At 44.4% G+C, this 19,693-nt stretch overlaps 1 protein-coding gene across 2 annotated transcripts in view; it reads left to right on the top strand.

Moving 5' to 3' along the window:
* The first annotated feature begins 3,746 nt into the window (after nucleotides 1–3,746).
* LOC142412359 (glypican-5-like) overlaps nucleotides 3,747–19,693 on the top strand; it is a 410,584-nt gene continuing 394,637 nt past the window's right edge. For both annotated transcript variants that reach the window (XM_075507444.1, XM_075507445.1), the window contains exon 1: nucleotides 3,747–4,140. In XM_075507444.1, coding sequence (XP_075363559.1) covers nucleotides 3,762–4,140 — 379 coding nt within the window. In that variant the 5' untranslated portion in view covers nucleotides 3,747–3,761. The remainder of the gene's footprint in view (nucleotides 4,141–19,693) is intronic.

Below are 19,693 nucleotides of genomic sequence, written 5' to 3' on the forward strand. Positions count from 1 at the left end.
GTGCTTCAGTGAAACATGTACCTTGGAAAATTGGACTTCTAAAGATAAAATAAGGCTTTAAAGACTAGATTACTAGCTTTTCTGGAATGGCTGAGATGCACACAGTAAGGCTTCACTCTGGCAGCTGAATTGGCAAGAGCAGACCTCGTGTCCATTCAGTCCCATTGGTGGAAAGTCCAGTGTTGGAGATGAGCTTATTTTAAACATAATGGAATTAGTCCAGCTTCCATTTAAATTGCTGGCAAAGCTCCAGCTATATTCAACAAGAGAAGGGCTGAGGCAACAGGCACACAAAACCCTGTTTCTAGGCCTGATCCCAGCTTTTCTTACACATCCAAAGCTCATGCTGAGTATTGTGGTCACTTTAGCAGGATTAAGACTGAGCGGATTGTTTGGGCAGATTTATATTGCTATTCATTGTAAGAAGTACTGATACAGTTCTTGGTGATGTACGGTTAATAAATATTCATTTGTTAAAACAACAATACACCTGTTGACAAGGTAAACTGTGATTGTTCCAAGCAAATTGCTGAAGTGTGGTAGAATGTCATGTACAATAATTGGTTAAATGGCTCTTCTGTTATCTGTAGCCCCCTTCCAGCAAAACACTTAGTCATGTGTTTGCCATTAAGCACCTGACTACCTCCACTAAAGTCAATCTGACTACCCTGCTATATGTGGAGCACATGTTTTGGAGAAATAGGGCCTAAATTACTCGGGGTCCACTGTATTCTGCCTGTGGTGTGTGTTCCTAGTCCTCCGGGAAGTCAGTTGTGCCTAAACATAACACTGGGTCTGATCAGCATTTTGCAGGGGGAAACACCTAAGGTGCCTGCCACTTTACACTTTGTCAGTGGGTTTAAGTAGCAATCTTGCATGCTCATTTGTGCCATAAGGTTATAATTTGTCACCAAAGTAGCGTCAGGAAAGAGGTGTGTGAGTTAAGTGTCAGCTCAGAGATGCAGGGCTGTCCGGGAGGCCAGCATTTAGCTGTGGGCTGTGTGAGTGTGTGTGCAGGCACATCACCTGTGACTAATGAAGGTGATAATGTTAGGGGTGATTCTGAGCAGCACGTTCTAGAACACTTCTTTTAACTAAAAAGGCGTATTTCAATGTATTCAGACATGTCAGTGATAAGGAAATGCCCATTTTCTAAATTACCCTCAAACTTTTCCTTTTCCCTTTCTCCTATCTGCACTACCTTAAAAAAAAAAAAAAAAAAAAAGGAAAAAATGTAATCAGTGACAAAAACCTACACTGGAACAGTGTGTGTGTGGTCTACATACTTTTTTTGCAGAGGGGAAAAAAAATTCAGACTCCAGCCTGAAAAACATAACAGGCCATCTTTAATTCATGCTTCTCAATATAGTTATTACAAAACCATTAGAAACATAAATGTTTCCTTATGTATCGAAGTAACCAGTATTACATATATGGACATTCCAGTTCACCGACACTGAATTTTCTGTTGTATTTGTGTACGTGTATAATTCAGGTTCCTTAGCAGTACTTTGAACAGAGGAGGGGAACTGGAGATACAGTAAGGGGGAACTGGAGATAACAGTAATGTAATGGACTGTCCTCTACTAACAATATGAGGACCAATTAAAAAATACAAATAAGTGACATGACTTAACATAGCCAGAAGAAGACAGGTGAGGAAAAGAACACCCATCATATAAAGATGAGGCACTAAAATAAGTCATGATAGAAAAGGATTAGCCATTTGGGATGTGAACTTGCCACCCACTGAAAACAATGGCAAAATTTCCACTGAATTAAATGCCTCAGGCCTTTGCACAGGACTGATTAGATGCTATTCATAGAATAATGTATATGCCAAATAATGTTGTTATTTGTCAAGTAAATTATTCAACAGATCCATCATCCTACCATTTCTTTTCTGGCAGAACTCCCATTGAAGTCAACAGGAGTATTGTCTGAATAAAGCCTTTTAGGATTGGGCCTGAGGTTAAACAAAATGCAACTGGGGCAACTTGTTCCTCTTCCTTGGGTTCATAAAACCACACACTGGACAACAGGTAGGCAGCCGGGGTGGTGTACCTTATGATGCTAATTGTTCTTTCACTGATGCCGATTATTCCCTCATCTCTCTTTACCTGTTGCCACCTTGATTTGGGATCTGATCCTGTTAACATATGTGTGTGTATGTAACTTAAACCTTGCTGGTGGTATAACCCATGCCAAGCTGAAAACAAAGTTAACCTGTATCGGTGTCGTGGGCTCTGGACTTCCTGAGGGTCAGCCCTTTGGGGTGCGCTGTCTTGGGCTCTTGTGGCTGCAGGATGAGCAAAGGACTGCAGCTCTGACCTGGGTGAGCAGGAGGTTTCTAAGGTGACTGTTTCTCTGCTTTTGACTCTAGAAGCCTGATTATATGGCTGGCTGGTACTTCCAGTTTGTTTTTTACTTTACAAGTTAAATGTTCTGAATCAAATTGGGTGGCTTTTTTTTTAAAAAAAAAAAAAAAAAGGAGAATTAATCTCTTGCTGTCTTGATAGGAGCAAAGTTAATACAAGCAAATTGCTTTAAAGGATTTGCACTTCTAGCTATTAAAATACAACTCTGGCAACTATCTACAGCACTGAGCTCAGCCTCTCATTACTACCTATGAGAATGTATAATGGTTAAATTAGCTGCAGGTGGGCTCCCCTGTTGCTCCAGAAGCACATTAGAAGCATCTTGAGGGTTGCAAGTAACCTTAAAGAAATCAGACATAATGGCCTCAAACAATAGTAATTCTTGTAGCTCGTAACGTGCTCCATATGCCTGAAAGGTACTGTGCAAATAGAGCTGTTTGTGGGAGACTTCTTGGGTTTGGCTTCTCTGGAAATTGAGTGTTTTTGTGAAACGGAAAATATTCACGGATGCTGAGCATAGTTCTGTGTTGAAATTTGTGGTAAAGCAGTTGATACCGAAGAACACTTAGGGCGGTGAAAAGATTGCAGAAGACCTCTCTGATGGTGACACCGGTGGTCTCAGCCCCAGGAGGGGTCCGTGTCCCTTGAAAAGAATATAGGACATAATTGGCTTTTGTACAAATCAACAATTTATATATGCAGTTGGTACATAAGGATGTGTTTCTTGGTGCACGGTTTTTTCTACTCTCTGCCATGACTGTTGGCTGGAGTTAACGCTTGTCTCGTGAAGACTCTTCCATGGCCTCCATGTCATCTGCTAGGAATTTCAGAATCAAAGCAAACCGTGGGTGATTTTCCAACCTGCTGTGCTGAGGGCTTTTATATCTACCGCTCTGTTTCCACTCCATACCCGTTTTCGTTGACAACCCACGTTCCTCTCTCCTCTGCGAGAGCGTGTCTCCCTTGGTATAGATCTCCCTTCTCCTGAGACCCTTCAGTGACTTGAGCTGACCCAGACCCGCTGCCTGGGACTTTACGGCCCGCAGAGACTGTACCGATGCTCCGCATGTATGGCTCTGGAAAAACTTTTGCGTACAACTTCCCGTGAGGCTGCGCAGCAGTACATCAGCGGTCCCCAGAGCTACCTTTTGCTGCCTCGCGTGGGTTAGCGCCGCGGGGGAGTCCTCGGTGGGGCTGGAGGGGACCCGGCCTGCCCCGGGGTCTGCAGCGCTCCCTCTCCGTCAGCGCTGCTCAAGGCTGAAGCCCTCGGGCCGGTCCGGGGCGGGCGCGGCGTCGGCGCGGCCGTACGGGCGGGGCCCGCGGGGCTCTTCCTTCCCTCTCTCTGTCTCTCCCTCCTTTCTCCCCTAATTGCGGCAGAAGCCAATGAGCGGGGGGCGGCGGCGCCCCGCTCGGACCCCGCGGGCGGGCGGGGAGGGGCGGGGGCGGGCGGCGGCGGCCGCACTCGCCGAGGAGGAGCGCGGGAGGCGGGCGGGGGCAGCGCCGCCGCCGGGACTGGCGCCCGCCACCGCCGCCCGGCACACGGCCCGCGCCCCGCAGCGCTCCGGGCCGGCCCGCGGCCGCCGGGGGTGCGAGATGGCCGCTGACGGGAGCCGCGGGGTCCTGGGGCTGTGGCTGCTGGCGGCGGCGGGGCTGTGCGGCGGGGTGGCGGCGGGCAAGTCCCCCAGCTGCCACGAAGTGCGGACGGCGTTCCAGCTGCGGCAGATCGGGCCCCTCAAGCTGGTCCCTGACGTGCCCACGGCCGGTCAGTACCGACCCACCCGCGGGGTGGCTTCTCCGCGCCGGGGGGTGCCGCGGGCGAGGGTTGCTGCGGGCGGCCCGGGGCCGGGCGGCCGCGCCGGCCGGGCTCGCCTCTGCCTGCGCTCTCGGAGCAGCGGGGCTCCCCGGGGGCGGCGGCGTCTCGGGGTCCTCCCGCGGCTCCGGTGCCGCCGTCGGGGGCTGCGCGCCTGCCTGCGAACAGCCGGTGCACCGCGGCTGCCTTCATCCAGCGCCGGCTTTCCTGCCGGTCGCAGGTAGCGGGGAGCTAGGCGGCTTTGGCTCGCCCCTGACTGAAATAATTTAAAAAGACTTCCTAGGAAGAGAGACCAGAATGACCCCTCCGTTTTTACATTGTGCAGGTATTGCTTATTGGTCGCCACCGTAAGCGCCAGACCTTTTTTCCCCGCGTTTAAGACCGGTGTGATCCCTTTGCGAAGTACCTAAAGCAGAGGCTTTCTCTTGTAAAGGATCCCTTTCTTAGAAGGCAAATTAGCAACCGAGTCGTTAAGGAACGCTTGCTTTGCTGACCAGATGTAGGGATCCCCGGGCAGGCTGGTGAAGATACTGTAACTTCTGAGTTAAGAAGAGTTACCTTGCATATGAATTCAGGAACGTTGTCGTAAGGAAAGGCAGAGGTAACACCTTGGAGGGATACGATCAACAGAACTTAGCTTTCGCTTAGTTAAGCAGTAAGTCTGCAGTGCTTAATATTTGTGAAAGTTGTTGAGTAGTGTGGTGTTCCCTTTTGCCTTTTCATACAGTTCCTGAGCAATGCGTGACAGCAATGAAATGGAAAAGTAAGACGCATGATAAGAAAAGATTTTTTGCATATTCTGTAATTACCCTGTAGAATTCATTGTAAGGGGATAAAGTACATTTTAATATCAAAAAATGATTAAACTCTTATGAATGACCATGTATCTATCTAGATAATGAAGTCACATCCCTGACTCTTACGTGTTTTAAGAAAATGTTTACTAGAACCGGAATAAAAAAGCAAAGACTATCAATCTCATGAAACAATCTCTAGCTGCTTCATGCTAGCGCAATTGCCTATAGGTGTGTGGTGGTATAAATGTCAATTTGGGTTGTTGCTTTATTATTTTTTCACATTATTTTTAAAGCAGTTCAAAGCCTGCTGAGTTTGATGGAAAGACTTAAATAAGTTTTGGATATGTTTTCTGGCATGGGTTTCTGTCTTGGGGACTAGATTTGGTAGGCCATTGGGATGATCTCTTACAGCAACTCTTATGGCTGTAAACGATTGCACAGTGTTCGTGATCTTTACCTTTGCTTTGCATAAAGTGGTTGAGATGACTCATGGCTGTAAAGTTGTCCATGAGCAAGGAATCATTCCTCATTTTGTGGCAAGAAGAGATTTGCAGGAATGGTGTTTTGAAGCTTGAATTACGATACTGTTCTCTTGTGGTGATAGAGGCATCAGATCACACTTATCTTTGAGAGCTAAATATGAAAGCTAGTAAAAAAAGAGGTAAAACAAGGCTTTCCCTCTATTTTGATGCACATTTAAGCCTCTTTACTGAGCTTTTTCGTGACGAAATTCTTCAAACTTTAATTAAATTGATTGTTTTACATTTTCTATAAAATTCTAGTACTGTAGGTGAAACTTGGGGGAAACTGTGCACTTCCAGAAGGAAGGTGTAGATGCTGTGATGCTTCAGAGAGGTTTCATTGTCTTCTTGTGTCATATTGAACTTTCCTATTGAATAACAAGCTCTCAGAAAATAAATAGCATGAGAGAAGGTGAGGGAGGGTAATAAGCTTTTAAATTTTAGCTCATAAAGGTTTCTTTTGAAGAGGATGATTGGAACAGAGGAGAGCTGAGGAAAAGTGGTACATATTGATCTTCCCTGTTTATTAAGTATACTCAGCTCCACCAAAGCTTGTGTGTTTTAATGATATCTTGCCAGGCAGTAGTGCCTCCTGTCTTGTGCCCTCTTTTAATTAAGTACTGAAGTGTTTTCCAGTGTTTTCATCTGGCAGCTATTATCAGTGAATATATCTTAATACAACCTCCCCCTTCTCTCTCTCTGTCATATTGAGGCTCATTTTATTATGCATTTTAACAACATGCAAATGTTGAAGCATCTCCCCTGAAGACTTCAGACAGTTGTCAGTTAAAGTAGAAGAGAGGAAGAGTGGTGGGGAGCTGGGGGTGACACTGGAAAACAGCGTGCTCAGCTGAACCTAGCGCTGAATGAAGCCTGTGGAGAGCTTCCCACTAACTTCTGCTCGTGTGGGCCAGACCTGCACAAGCGCTGGAGTGCTCCTGAGTCCTCAGTTGTCTATGTGTCTTTTGGCTTGTTTTCTCTAGAAAATGGAACTTTTGCAGTCCTGTTGTCTGTTTACTAGATATTTTCAATCACAAAAGTGTTGAAAGCCCTTGGCTAATCTCAAGCCAGTATTTATAGGCTTAATACAACAAATCTGACAGAGGTTGAAGTCTTAAGGATTATTACATTCTTATAACCTTCAGGAAAATCAGCAGCTCAGTTGAGGAGAGAGGCCCAACTCAGTGCAGGGTGAGGGATCAGCAGGCAGGCTGTCAGGTGTACATTTTCTGTCTCCTCTTACGAGTGGTGCCTGTTTCACCCGTAATAAAATTAACTCCAAATATTGGGGAGAGTTTGTAGCCTACACCCTCCTGTGGTATTAGTCATGGTTGCAGTGTGGAAGTTGCACACTGATGGATCCTGGATACAATGATGGATCCCAGATACAAGCTTCATGGGGACTGGTAGCTGCTTCCCCATGTTACACGTGGTCTGCATACAGGTTGCTGTGATCCCTAAGTGGGTAGGTGAGTTTAGACAGGGACATCAGCATGACCTACGATGAGATGGAGAGTGGCTTTGGGCAGGATATGCCAGCCTCTTGTATAAAATGAATTGGCAAGGGAAGGAGGAAGACTCCTGGAGAAAATATGCTTCTGTTTTTAAGGTGTGACGTGAATCTGGCAGCAACCTTTCTGAAAAATCACCTTTGCAAGAGAGCTCTTAGAGATGCCTAGGAACCTCCTCTTAAATTTCTCTTCCATAGTTTCCCCAAAAGATAACATGTTTTTCTGAATCTAGTCCATTACCAAGTGCAGAACTAAGAAAGAAGAGTGTTTTGATGTGCGATGGATAAGAGGCCCCAGCAACAGGAATTTTTGAGCAGCAAATCTCCTTGGTCCCTCTGTAAGACTTTCTCCTCCACTAGTGGAGTCTGTGCTGCTATTCGGTAGTCTGTTTTTCTGGAACAAACTGAATGTTTCAAGGGTAATTTGCTGCAAATAGCAAACAGATTGGTCAGGTAAAGGTACTGCTGCCATGGCTGTGATTCAGAGGAAGGTTTTTTTTGTGTCTTCCTCCAGACTGGAAAATGAGGTAATATGTTCCTGCTCTTGTACTTTGATTATCACAGGCTGAGCTGGGATGTTTTTGTAGGAGCTCCTTGGTTAACGTTTTGATGAGAGAGAATTGTATGCTGTCTCCAGGGGTGAAGGGCTGTGTTAATTCTGCCAGGGGACTAAGCCTTTGGTTCCAGGGAGTCTAGATATCTCGAATCTGATGCATACTGCTACGTATGGTATTCCTCCCAGACATGGGACTGCTGTTAGCGATACCGTGTGAGCCCTGGCTTATATTACAGTGTAACTGCACACTGGCATGAACTGTGTTTAAAGTTCCATTTATCCACAGGCTTTTCCATGCCATGGAGCACGGTGGTGGCTGGCTGTCACTGCTCTCCAAATTCACAGTAGAAAAACTGAATGAATCCAACGGGAGTCTGTGACTTGTCCACGTTCAAGCGGTGAATTGTAGCAGAACCAGAATCAAAGGACCCCTCTTGATTCCTTTGGTAATCATGTAACCACAAGAACATCCTCTATGTTTATACAGGCTCAGTTCTGCCTCTCTTGCTCACTGACTAGTGTATGGCCATGCAAAAAAAAAAGTCTGTAAACATATAAGTGTAGAGAGAGAAGAATTGGGCTGATTTCTGGTAAGCAAGGACAACATTTGTCATTTGTGAAGGAGTCCTAGGAACTCTTTACCATCTAAATAATCATCTTGTTGAAGACTACCAAAAGGACGATTTATAGAATCACAGAATCGTTTAGGTTGGAAAAGACCTTTAAGATCATCAAGTCCAACTGTTAACCTAGCACTGCCAAGTCCACCACTAAACCATGTCCCTAAGCACCACATCTACATGTCTTCTGAATACCTCCAGGGATGGTGACTCCACCACTTCCCTGGGCAGCCTGTTCCAATGCTTGACAACCCTTTTCAGTGAAGAAGTTTTTCCTAATATCCAATCTAAACCTCCTCTGGTGCAACTTGAGGCCATTTCCTCTTGTCCTATTGCTTGTAACTTGGGAGAAGAGACTGACACCCACCTTGCTACACCCTCCTTTCAGGGAGTTGTAGAGAGCAATAAGGTCTCCCCTGAGCCTCCTCTTCTCCAGGCTAAACAACCGCAGTTCCCTCAGCCACTCCTCATAAGACTTGTGCTCTAGAACGTTTAGCAGCTTCGTTGCCCTTCTCTGGACATGCTCCAGCACCTCAATGTCTTTCTTGAAGTGAGAGGCCCAAAACTGGACACAGTATTCGAGGTGCGGCCTCACCAGTGCTGAGTACAGGGGGATGATCACTTCCCTAGTCCTGCTGGCCACACTGTTCCTGATACAAGCCAGGATGCTATTGGCCTTCTTGGCCACCTGGGCACACTGCTGGCTTGTATTCAGCTGGCTATTGACCAACACGCCCAGGTGCTTTTCTGCCAGGCAGCCTTCCAGCCCCTCTTCCCCAAGCCTGTAGCATTGCAAGGGGTTGTTGTGATGCAAGTGCAGGACCTGGCACTTGGCCATGTTGAGCCTCATAGAATTGGCCTTGGCCCATTGATCCAGCCTGTCCAGATCCCTCTGCAGAGCCTTCTTCCCCTCAAGCAGATCAACACTCCTGCCCAACTTGGTGTCATCTGCTAACTCACCGAGGGTGCACTCGATCCCCTCATCCAGATGAAGATGTGAAACAGAACTGGCCCCAATACAGAGCCCTGGGGAACACCAGCTGTGACTGGCCATGAACTGGATTTACCTCCCTTCACCACAACTCTTTGGGCCTGGCCATCCAGCCAGTGTTTTACCCAGTGAAGTGTATGTCTGCCCAAGCCATGAGCAGCCAGTTTTTCCAGGAGAATGCTGTGGGAAACGGTGTCAAAGGCTTTACTGAAGCCTAGGTAGACAACATGCCCAGCCTTTCCCTCACCCACTAAGCAGGTCACCTTGTCATAGAAGGTGATCAGGTTAGTCAAGCAGGACCTGCCTTTCATAAACCCCTGCTGGCTGGGCCTGATCACCTGGTTGTCCTGTATGTGCTGCGTGATGGCACTCGGGATGATCTGCTCCATAACCTTCCCTGGCACCAAGGCCAGGCTGGCAGGCCTGTAGTTCCCCGGGTCCTCCTTCTGGCCCTTCTTGTAGATGGGTGTCACATCTGCTAACCTCCGGTCAGCTGGGACCTCCCTGCTTAGCCAGGACTGCTGGTAAAGGATGGCAAGTGGCTTGGTGAGCTCTTCTGCCAGCTCCCTCAGTACCCTTGGGTGAATCCCCTCAGGCCCCATAGACTTGTGTGTGTCTAAGTGGTGTTGCAGGTGGCTAACCATTTCTCCTTGGATTATGGGGGCTTCATTCTGCTCCCTGTCCCTGTCTTCCAGTTCAGGGGGGCTGGGTACCTGGAGAACAACTGGTCTTACTATTAAAGACTGAGGCAAAGAAGGCATTGAGTACCTCAGCCTTTTTCTCATCCTTTGTCACTATGTTTTGCCCCATATCAAATAAAGGATGGAGATTCTCCTTAGCCCTCCTTTTGTTGCTAATGTATTTATAGAAACATTTTCTTGTTGTCTTTTATGGCAGTAGCCAGATTAAGTTCTAGTTGGGCTTTGTCCCTTCTAATTTTCTCCCTGCATAACCTCATGACCTCCTTGTAGTCCTCCTGAGTTGCCTGCCCCTTCTTCCAAAGGTCATAAACTCTCCTTTTTTACCTGAGTTCCAGCCAAAGCTCTCTGTTTAGCCAGGTCAGTCGTCTTCCCCACTGGCTCATCCTTCAGCACATGGAGATGGCCTGCTCCTGCGCCTTTAAGATTTCCTTCTTGAAGAATGTCCAGCCTTCCTGGACTCCTTTGCCCTTCAGGACTGCCTCCCAAGGGACTCTGTCACCCAGTCTCCTAAAGAGGCCAAAGTCTGCTCTCCCGAAGTCCAAGGGTAGCAGTTGTGCTGACCCCCCTCCTTACTTCTCCAAGAATCAAAAACTTTATCATTTTGTGATTGCTCCGCCCAAGACAGCCTCCGACCATCACATCACCCACAAGTCCTTCTCTGTTTGCAAACAACAGGTCCAGCGGTGTGCCTTCCGTAGCTGGCTGGCTCACCAGCTGTGTCAGGAAGTTATCTTCCACACCCTCCAGGAACCTCCTAGACTGTTTCCTCTCTGCTGTATTGTATTTCCAGCAGACATCTGGTAAGTTGAAGTCCCCCCCGAGAGCAAGGGCTAGCGATTGTGAGACTTCTCCCAGCTGCTTAGAGAATATTTTGTCTGTGTCTTCATCCTGGTTGGGTGACTCCCACCATGATATCTGCCTTGTTGGCCTTCCCCCTGATTCTTTCCCATAACCATTCAACCCTATCATCACCATCATTAAGCTCTAGACAATCCAAACACTCCCTAACATACAGGGATACCCCACCGCCTCTCCCTTCTGAAGAGCTTATAGCCATCCGTTGCAGCACTCCAGTTGTGCGAGTCATCCCACCATGTTTCCGTGATGGCAACTAGATCATAGTTTTCCTGATGCACAGTGGCTTCCAGCTCCTCCTGCTTGTTGCCCATGCTGTGTGTGTTGGTGTAGATGCACTTCAGTTGGGCTATTGATCCTGCCGCCTTTTTAGGGGGAGAAGCCCTATTTCCTACGTGACCATTCTCAGGCGCTTCTGTGGTTTCTAACACTTCCATAACCCTTTCGTCTTTGCTGCTGCATGGATATCTGTCCCCTACCTCCACTGAGATGGTGGACCGAAAGACCTCACTAGAACACCGTCCCTCAAACATTGGTGTGCTGCTCCCAGGCTTATCTCTAGCAAGCCTGGTTTTATCCCTTTCTCCCTTCAAATCTAGTTTAAAGCTCTTTCAGTGAGCTCTGGTAACTCTGGTGCAGAAATCTTTTTCCCCGTTTGAGACAGGTGTACGTCATCTGTCGCCAGCAGGCCTGGTGTTGGGTAGACCGACCCATGATCAAAAAAGCCAAAATTTTACTGGTGACACCAGGCTTGGAGCCAGGTATTGATCTGCTGGCTCTTCCTGTTTCTTCCCTCATCGTTCCCTGCAACTGGAAGGATAGAGGAGAACACTGCTTGTGCTCCTGACCCCTTAACCAGTCGTCCCAAGGTCCTGAAGTCTTTCTTCATTGCCCTTGGACTTCTAGTTACTTATTTTGCTGCTCTACTGCTTTACAAAGAGCACAGAGGCTGCCCAGATTGTGCTCAGGGACTCACTTCTGAAGGGCAGATTTTGTTCTATTAAAAGCTTCTTTATTCTCTACTGTCATCCTCCATCTTAAATCAGTAGAAGCGTTCATTACCATGGGTATGTGCTGAATATCCCATAGCAGGGCTGGACATGCATTAACAATTTATACATTAAAGCTATTTTACTTTCTAAATAGTGACAGGAAAGTCCTAGATTCCTGCCCAAAGCTCCTTGCTGTATGTGGTGCTTGCAAGATCTCATCCCATCTTAGCCTGTGGCAGAGCTCCCATTGTGGTGAGAAAAGAGCATGAGCTAGATCCATTTTGAATTTATCCAAGAATGTCTATTAAACTAGCCATTTTATTATGAAATAGGTCATGCCACACTTTATTTTCCTGTTTTTCTCTTTTATTACCACTCAGCTCTTTATTTCTATCATCTTAATGAGAACACTGTAATTCCCCCGGTAAAGGTGCAGTGCTGAAACACATTTTGCTTACAGCAGCATTCTGTCAAAGTCACTCATAAGTCTGGTGTGTGCCAGATGTGAAATGTTCTTGCTTTATTGGCTCTGGAAAGTTTTTGCCCCATCAGAATGAGTGACTAAAATCCTCTAGTGTGAACTGCAATTTATACTTGGGTTTACTGTTCACCTGCATGCGTGGTTGTCTGGGACTGCCTTCAGTAGTGTGGATGTAGGGTACATCTAGGAGAAAGGGTTGCTGGATGAGCACAGTTGCATTAATGCTTAGAAACAGTATAGAGTGGTTAAGACTTTAAGAAAAGGCACAAAAAATAATCTTGTTTCCATGAGGTTTCTTTTTCTTTTAGAAAATCCTGATAGTTATAACAAGTTTGTGAAATGTCCTTGGCATTACTTGCAGGTTGTTATAATGGAAGGTTTTCTTCTTATTACACTTAGTATTTGCTTATTTATGGATACACAGAGTTCTTGGTGGTTTAAACCACGGACTGTTGACCTCTTGGAGGGAGTGGACTGGTCTAATGCGAGACGGATTCTTTTCCCATCTTTGTCACTCTCTGAATAGCCTAAACCAAGGCCAGTTGTGCCTCAGTTTCCCCTTCTGCGGGCTGTATCATGGTATGTTATTCTGAGAGGTATTGCTGAAAAGCTGCCATGAAAGGGAGGTAGGTCACAGCCAGAGAAAGTATCAGTGAGTTACACCTTCATTTCTTCAGGCTGACTTACACTTAAATTCTTTCTTTATGTGAGGAAAAAGGCTAGAAGTTACCTTGGTTTCTGATGAACTGGAAGCTGAACCTGAAAGCTGTCCTTCCTTCACTCCTCTCATCCAGAGGCAGTCCCAAGGAGGAAGCAGGCTTTCCAGAATCTGAGCAGTCATGGGCTGTAGTCTGCACTTGCTGTGATAGCTGTTCTGAGCAGAAGAAAAGCTATGCTTTTGCAGCCTGCAGCTCCTCTGGAGTAAGGATGCTTCCTTCATTAATTGTCTCAGGATTTTATAGCACTCTTCAGGCTCAGACTGTCACGAGAAGTGTTAACCTGTAGCTGGTGATGACTCTGGATGCATGCAAGGCTCATGCTAGCAGTAATATCTTTTTCTCCCCTCTTCTTTTCCCATGCCTTAAATTTCTGTTTGACACGGGACCAGCTGCCCACTCTGTAATGCCCTCCTGGGAGTAATCTATACGCAAAAAATCTGTTTAACTTACTTAGTGCCTCATAAAGATGGAATCGCTGTTCCACTGCCAGATGGAAATCTATAGTTCTCATATCCATGAGCCTCAGAAAAAGCAGTGTCCTCAGTGACTTGCATGAACATTTGGTCCAGGTGAGTAGAAGACTGGCTTAGTTATTCAGATCAACCTTTCCTGTAAATGTCTTGGGAAGGAATCCAAGAGTCAGCAGAGAACCTACTCTCCCCCAACACACAATCTTGTTATCAAACTGAGTCGAGGGAAAGAGCCAAGTATTCCTACAATTCATGTGGTCTATTCATTCTCTCAAAAATCTCTGCTGAAAAGACTGTGTAGTGATTTATTTTTATTTTAATGGTCAGCTCAAGATCTGGTGATTCTGGTGTGGAACTGGATCTCAGGATGGAGAATAAGCTTAGTAAGAAATAACCCATCCTTGAAATACTGGTGGGTCCCAAGAACTGCCTCTGTAGCACCTTATGTGCCACTGAAGTTTTGCCATCAGATTGTAATCAGAAAGTAACAGAAAAATATCCCTCTTCCACCCTAGTATTGCAGGGCTGAGCAGTCAATTCTTAACCAAAGGGCAGTACTAATGAAAAGGCATTACTGTGGTAAGTGGAAACAAAGTTGGCATGATAATAATCACTATATAAATCAATAAAATAAATATATCAAAATGAGTAAAAGCTTTTATAAAGATTAATCGTGAAAATTGGCATGAACCTGAGGATCTGTAAAAAGCAAGGATATGTGTAAAATGCACCCTGGGCAGTAAAATGGATTTCTTTTTTAAAATGGTTTTGCTTTTAGATGGTATAAAACTAGAGCTATAGTTCCAAGTATTGCAAAGTCTTTGTAATTGAATCTTTCTCCCATGAAAGCATAAAATGACATGATAAAGAGGCATATGTTTAATAATACTTCAAATACATACTCATCACTTATCAGTTTAGAGCATAGCATCTGCTTCTAGGGGAAAATATGAATTTTGATAGATCAGAATCAATTTCTGAACAGCAGCCAAGCCTATGACACAGAATTTATACTTAGTCTCTCAATCTCTGTCAACTTGATTAGGTATCACTATTTAATATGATAGAATCATCCTGATATCTGTAAAGAGATATTTACAGATATTTGTTTCATTCACGTTAAGGTAACTTCTGAGCAGCATCAGTGAGGTACCTAGCTAACATTTAATGATTTATCTTCTTAAGGATAAAAAAAAGATAGGAAAGCAAGTCTGTTTCCACCTTCTACCAAGCACTTAAGATTTAATTTTTTTTAAGGTAATATATTATTTGATGGAAAAATGCAAAACATTTCTGCACAATATCTTGTTCTGTTTGGATCTACAAAAGTAACCTGAGGCCCAAGCTAAGAGCTGCGTCCACAGGATTACATAGTACAGACTTAGGAGGACAAGCATTTTCTCTCCTTTTGTGTCCTTCATGACCCAGGGTGGTTTTCTGTAGATCCAGGTGTGCTAGGAGACTGTGTATGATCTGGACCAGTTGCAGTCTGGACAGGGAACTGACTTGTGTTGTGTGTGGAGTAAGGGTAGTAGGACTGTGTGCCAAACTGCTCTGTTTTTTAGAAAGATAACAGGTGTCCAGAATACTTTTTTTTTTTTATGGCTGCATTTTGTCTGTTTCAAGAGCTAAATATTTTCTGTAGCAATCCTGATACTTGGAATTAGCCTTTGTGTCTGTACTGCTTTAGCAATACTGGTCCTTACGACTACCCTGTAGAAGAATTTAAGGACAATATTTGGATCCCCATTTTAGGGTGTCAAATGAAACTCAAATGGCTGAGAAGACTTGCCAATTCCATATTGAGTCCTGTAGTCTAGTGGCATCTGATGGCAAGTAAACCTACATAGCTTAGAAATGCAGTGTAACCAATTCCATTGCTCCATGGATTTCTTCAGCAGACACTTCAGCTGTCTCTGGTGGGTTTACTCTTGAGGTGAGAGGTTTTTGCACTTCTGTAGTAGGGTAACACCCAAAGGCTCACTCTGGACTGAAGGTGGTCTCTTCTGTACAAGGTGCTGCACAGGCATGCCAAGGGCTTGCCCCAGCAGTCTTACAGACAAATTTTATAGAGTGCTTCACTGTCCTGGACCTCCTTGGGGCTCTAAGTGCTGCTGAACAGCACCAAGCACCTTAGCAGTATTTAGCAAATGATTTATGATGGAGCAACCACAACCTTGCCTCTTATTATATATAAGCACTATGCTTATACTTTCATGAGAATAAATCCATCTATTTTACTCTTCAGTACATCAGTTTTAAAGGATGGTTATTAATTACCTTCTTAATGTATTCATACATGCATGATTAATGTGTAAAGTTTTTACTTGTGAAATTTCAAGGCACTAGTTCAAAGAATACAGAAGGAACTTAAGACAATGGAGAAATTTTAAATATCACAGATGATACCATTACATTTATTTGCTACTTTGTGGACTCAGAAGTCTCAGGAAGTATCATTAATACATATAGTATTCTAGGGTTCTGTCTTGTGTTTTGACAGCTACAACATAGGACTAAAGAGCAAGTGTAGCCAGGCAATTGCATAGGAACTTCAGAGCTGTAGAAGACAGAATTTTTTCCCCCTAGAAGTTGTCCTTAATCAGCCTTTCCCCTCTTTTCTTTTGATATGTAGTTTTTAGCCTGCTTTATATGATTCTGTGCCATATTCTGCCTTTTTGTGTTCCTACTCGGTTTCCATTAATACTGATGGTCAACGTATATACGCATTTGAAGTCCGCATATATGGATTTTTGGTCTTCTAATGACTCTGCTTGCTTCCTGGGGTCACAGTCTTTCCCTCTCCAGAGTTATTCCGTCACATGGTGGATGTGACAGCCGTTCTGGAGGGCCATCCTTCTCCGAGGAGCTCGTTCTGACAAAGAGCTGCTGCTCTGCTGCGCAGACCACTGTCAAGTCCTTCAAAAACAAATGAGAGACAAATTTCAGAGTGGCGCGTTCCGAACCTGACAATATGAGATAGGTCATGGCAGCTTTGTTTGGCAGCTAGTTAAATTGGATAGTTCGGCACATCCCTAGATGTTAATGGTTAAATGTATTCATTGTTCCAACAAGGGCCCTATTCATAAGGGGACTATTCTCTGCTCGTTATGCATGCATAATTCCCATTAATGCTGCTGGGGGTTAAGTGTGTATAGTGAGGGGCAAGAATGAAGCTTATGTTTACACATCCATGTTTGCACTCAGAGAAGAGGTTTTGTAACACATGAGAAATTGATTGTGTTTCAACAGATTCTTTAACTTTAAGGAACTTTAAATCTCTGCTTTAAAGAGGGAATGAGAATGGGGGAGAAAGTGACACCTGTATAACTGACTACTGCCTCGCACACTGTACTTTGTCAATGATTAGAAATATTACTCCAGAGCTATTATTAGAGAAGCCTTTTGAAAGTAACTAAGTGCTCGGAAATTTAGGGTTCTTATTTGGGTATCAAAATAATGACTCAGAATCTTTAACTTTAGGCACAAAGTTTTGCAAACTTTTGACTCATGTTAATCAGGGTGACAAGACTTTGTGATTTATATACAATATGAGTATTTTCCATAGAAAACCTTCAGATTAAGATTCCTCACTCTTAGGTGCACATCAAAGTCGTGTAAAAGCCATAAAGAAGCTAAGCATCGCCTAAGAAAGCCTTTCAAGTTCCAGAAAGTGCTTGAACTACTGAGGGTTTTGAAGTGCTCTAATCTCTGACATGGGTGACGTGCTAGGCTAGCACTTTTTTGTTTTGTCACAAATCATCCATGCACATAGTGCAAAGAGACCCTGACAAAGTCATTTTACTTTTGAAAAGGGCTGCTTTTTTCATACCATTATGTCTCCCATTCACATCTACATGTTTGCTTCCACTTTGTTCAGGTCTAAGTAGCAGGGCATTTGCATAGTCTTCCCTTTGTTCTTGGTAAATATGGAGTAAAATGAGCAAGATCCGTGCTGTGAAATTAAAGCTCTACTCTTGAGAGATCTTAAGGGCCAAATCCTCACAAAAGGTACAGCAACATAGTGCCAAAGGAGCTAGTGTCCAGAACAGCTTGCCCTGGGTGTTTGTGCTAGCAAATGTGAATAAAGGGAGAGTAATCTGGTGAAAACTGGGTGTAATTAGAAAAATACACTGCTGAGAGCTGCTGAAAGAATAGAATAATAGAAAATAGTGCTGAAATGGACCCAAAGTGATCATCTGGTCCATTCCTGCTACTTGCAGCCAGGATAAGCTGTGTTTCAGTCAGTGATAGAAGATCACAACCTTCTTAGGCTTTTTATTCCAGGGCTTAATTACCTTGCTGCTTTGTTTTTTTTTCCTAATGCCAAACCTAGCTCTCCCTTGCTAAAATACAGGCCTTTAGCTGCTTATCCTATTCTTAACACCTTCTTCTTCGCAGTAACATTCACGTATGTGACAACTGCTCTGGTTTGTTCTGCTCTGAAACAGTGCTCTATGCATTTGCACTAGTGATAGATAGAGCACTAAGCTTTTTTTGTGTAAGTCAATCCAGTCTAAGTTTGGGACACATGCAGTCCAATGAGCTTTGTAACTAACCACATGTGCTCTGAGTCTGAAATAAATTTGACATAAAATGCACTAGTTTAACCTGGAATGAATGAAGTTAATTCAAGATGTGGTGACTCATTAAGCATCATAACTTGATTTGGTGTTTGAGCCCAAAGAATGTGTTTCTTTCTCCTTTGTAAATTTTAGAGTGTTGTGAAGAAGGAATTGTGTAGCAGACATAGTGTGTGGGAATATCAAATTCCATGCTCATTAAAGCAAAATAACTAATTCACAGATTTGCCATGTAATGGTAGAGGGGAGCATGCAGAAAAAGCAGTTTTCAAGTGATCAAACTCTTAACAGCAGTTGAGTTGTAAGGTTGCTAGTGGAAAACTGCAGTGTTGTAGCACAGCAGCATAGATACACCTGGAGATATGAGGCTTATATGAAGTGGGATATCTCACGGCTGCAGTGGGGCATTTGCTCCTAACTTGAAAAAATATGTATGCACCCTAGAATTGCTAGCAGTAGTTCACTGTATTGCAGGTGTGTAGGCAGAAAATGGAAATCAGGGTACTGAAAACAAAGGTGGCCAAAGTTTTAGGTCTCTTGCAAATAGAAACAGGATTTCTAGAGCAAGTCTGAGGATCTCCAGTTTTCCAGGTAAAGAGTAGCTCTGGCCCTTAACCCTCTGTTCTTCAATGTGTCACTGTTTTGGGGTGTTCATTCTTGAGCAATGTTTTATTGTTACTGATGTAGGGAAATTATTCTTGCTTTGTGGCTGAAAAAACAAGGCTCAAAGAGGTCAGGGTTGTTTATGCTTATGTTTCCAGGTGGATTTGGTCTTGCTCCAGCATGCTCCAAATAGCTACAAGCCAGTGCTGTGCTGCAAGCAGCACAGCCATACCTAGCATGATGCTGTGCCTGAATTCAGATCATCCTCTACTGCTTCCAGACCAGAGCTTGTGTCTTGCCACTCCAAAGCATGGATGTCTGCCTGCAAAATACTGTATGGCTGTACTCCACATGACTTGTCCTGGGAGTCTGTCAGAGGATGAAATCTCAAACCTGTCCTGTGTTCCTGCCCCATTGTCCTTCCATAAGGAAACACAAAAAGTGGGAACTGGAAGGCTTTAGTCATGTTTTTAGAAGGGATGGGGGCTTGCTAAGTAATATTTGGGGAATAGCACCCAGGATCTTGTATGGCTGCCCGGAGTTGGCAGTCGAAATATTCGCTCCTTGCAACACACAAAATGAATCAGTTTTTCAGAAGTGCAGAAGAGCATGTGCTTTTTAGTTGTCTTCTATTTTTACATGGGCAGTTAAAAGGAGAGGTGTAATAAGTCTGAAGGCAAGAGAACAAAGCATACATAGAAAAACCACTCACTTCCCAGAACAGAGTAGGGCTTTTAAAAAAAGAGATTGAAAGCATTGCTCTCAGAGAAAGGCTTTCAAACTTCCACTCAGAGAAGACTTGACTTTAGTCTCCTAATCTTAGTTTTGAAGTCTGGGAAAAAATATATCTGTTACTGTTCGGAGCAGCCCAAAGTTGTATTTGGCTTAAGTATTGCATTTTCAGTTTAAGCTGCAGTAATCAAATTAACTCTTCCTAACCTGCTTGGCCTTAGATACGTCAGGAAATAGAAACATTTGCCTTCCCCAAAAAGTAGCTGTGGTTTGGCTGTACCTGGTTGTGATCTCCACTAGGAATTGCTTGCAATCTAAGCAAACAAACGAAAGGTAAGTATCCTCCTCTTTTACATGTAGGAAACAAAATGTGG

This window comes from Mycteria americana, chromosome 7 (genome assembly GCF_035582795.1).
Source record: "Mycteria americana isolate JAX WOST 10 ecotype Jacksonville Zoo and Gardens chromosome 7, USCA_MyAme_1.0, whole genome shotgun sequence".
NCBI lineage: Eukaryota > Metazoa > Chordata > Aves > Ciconiiformes > Ciconiidae > Mycteria > Mycteria americana.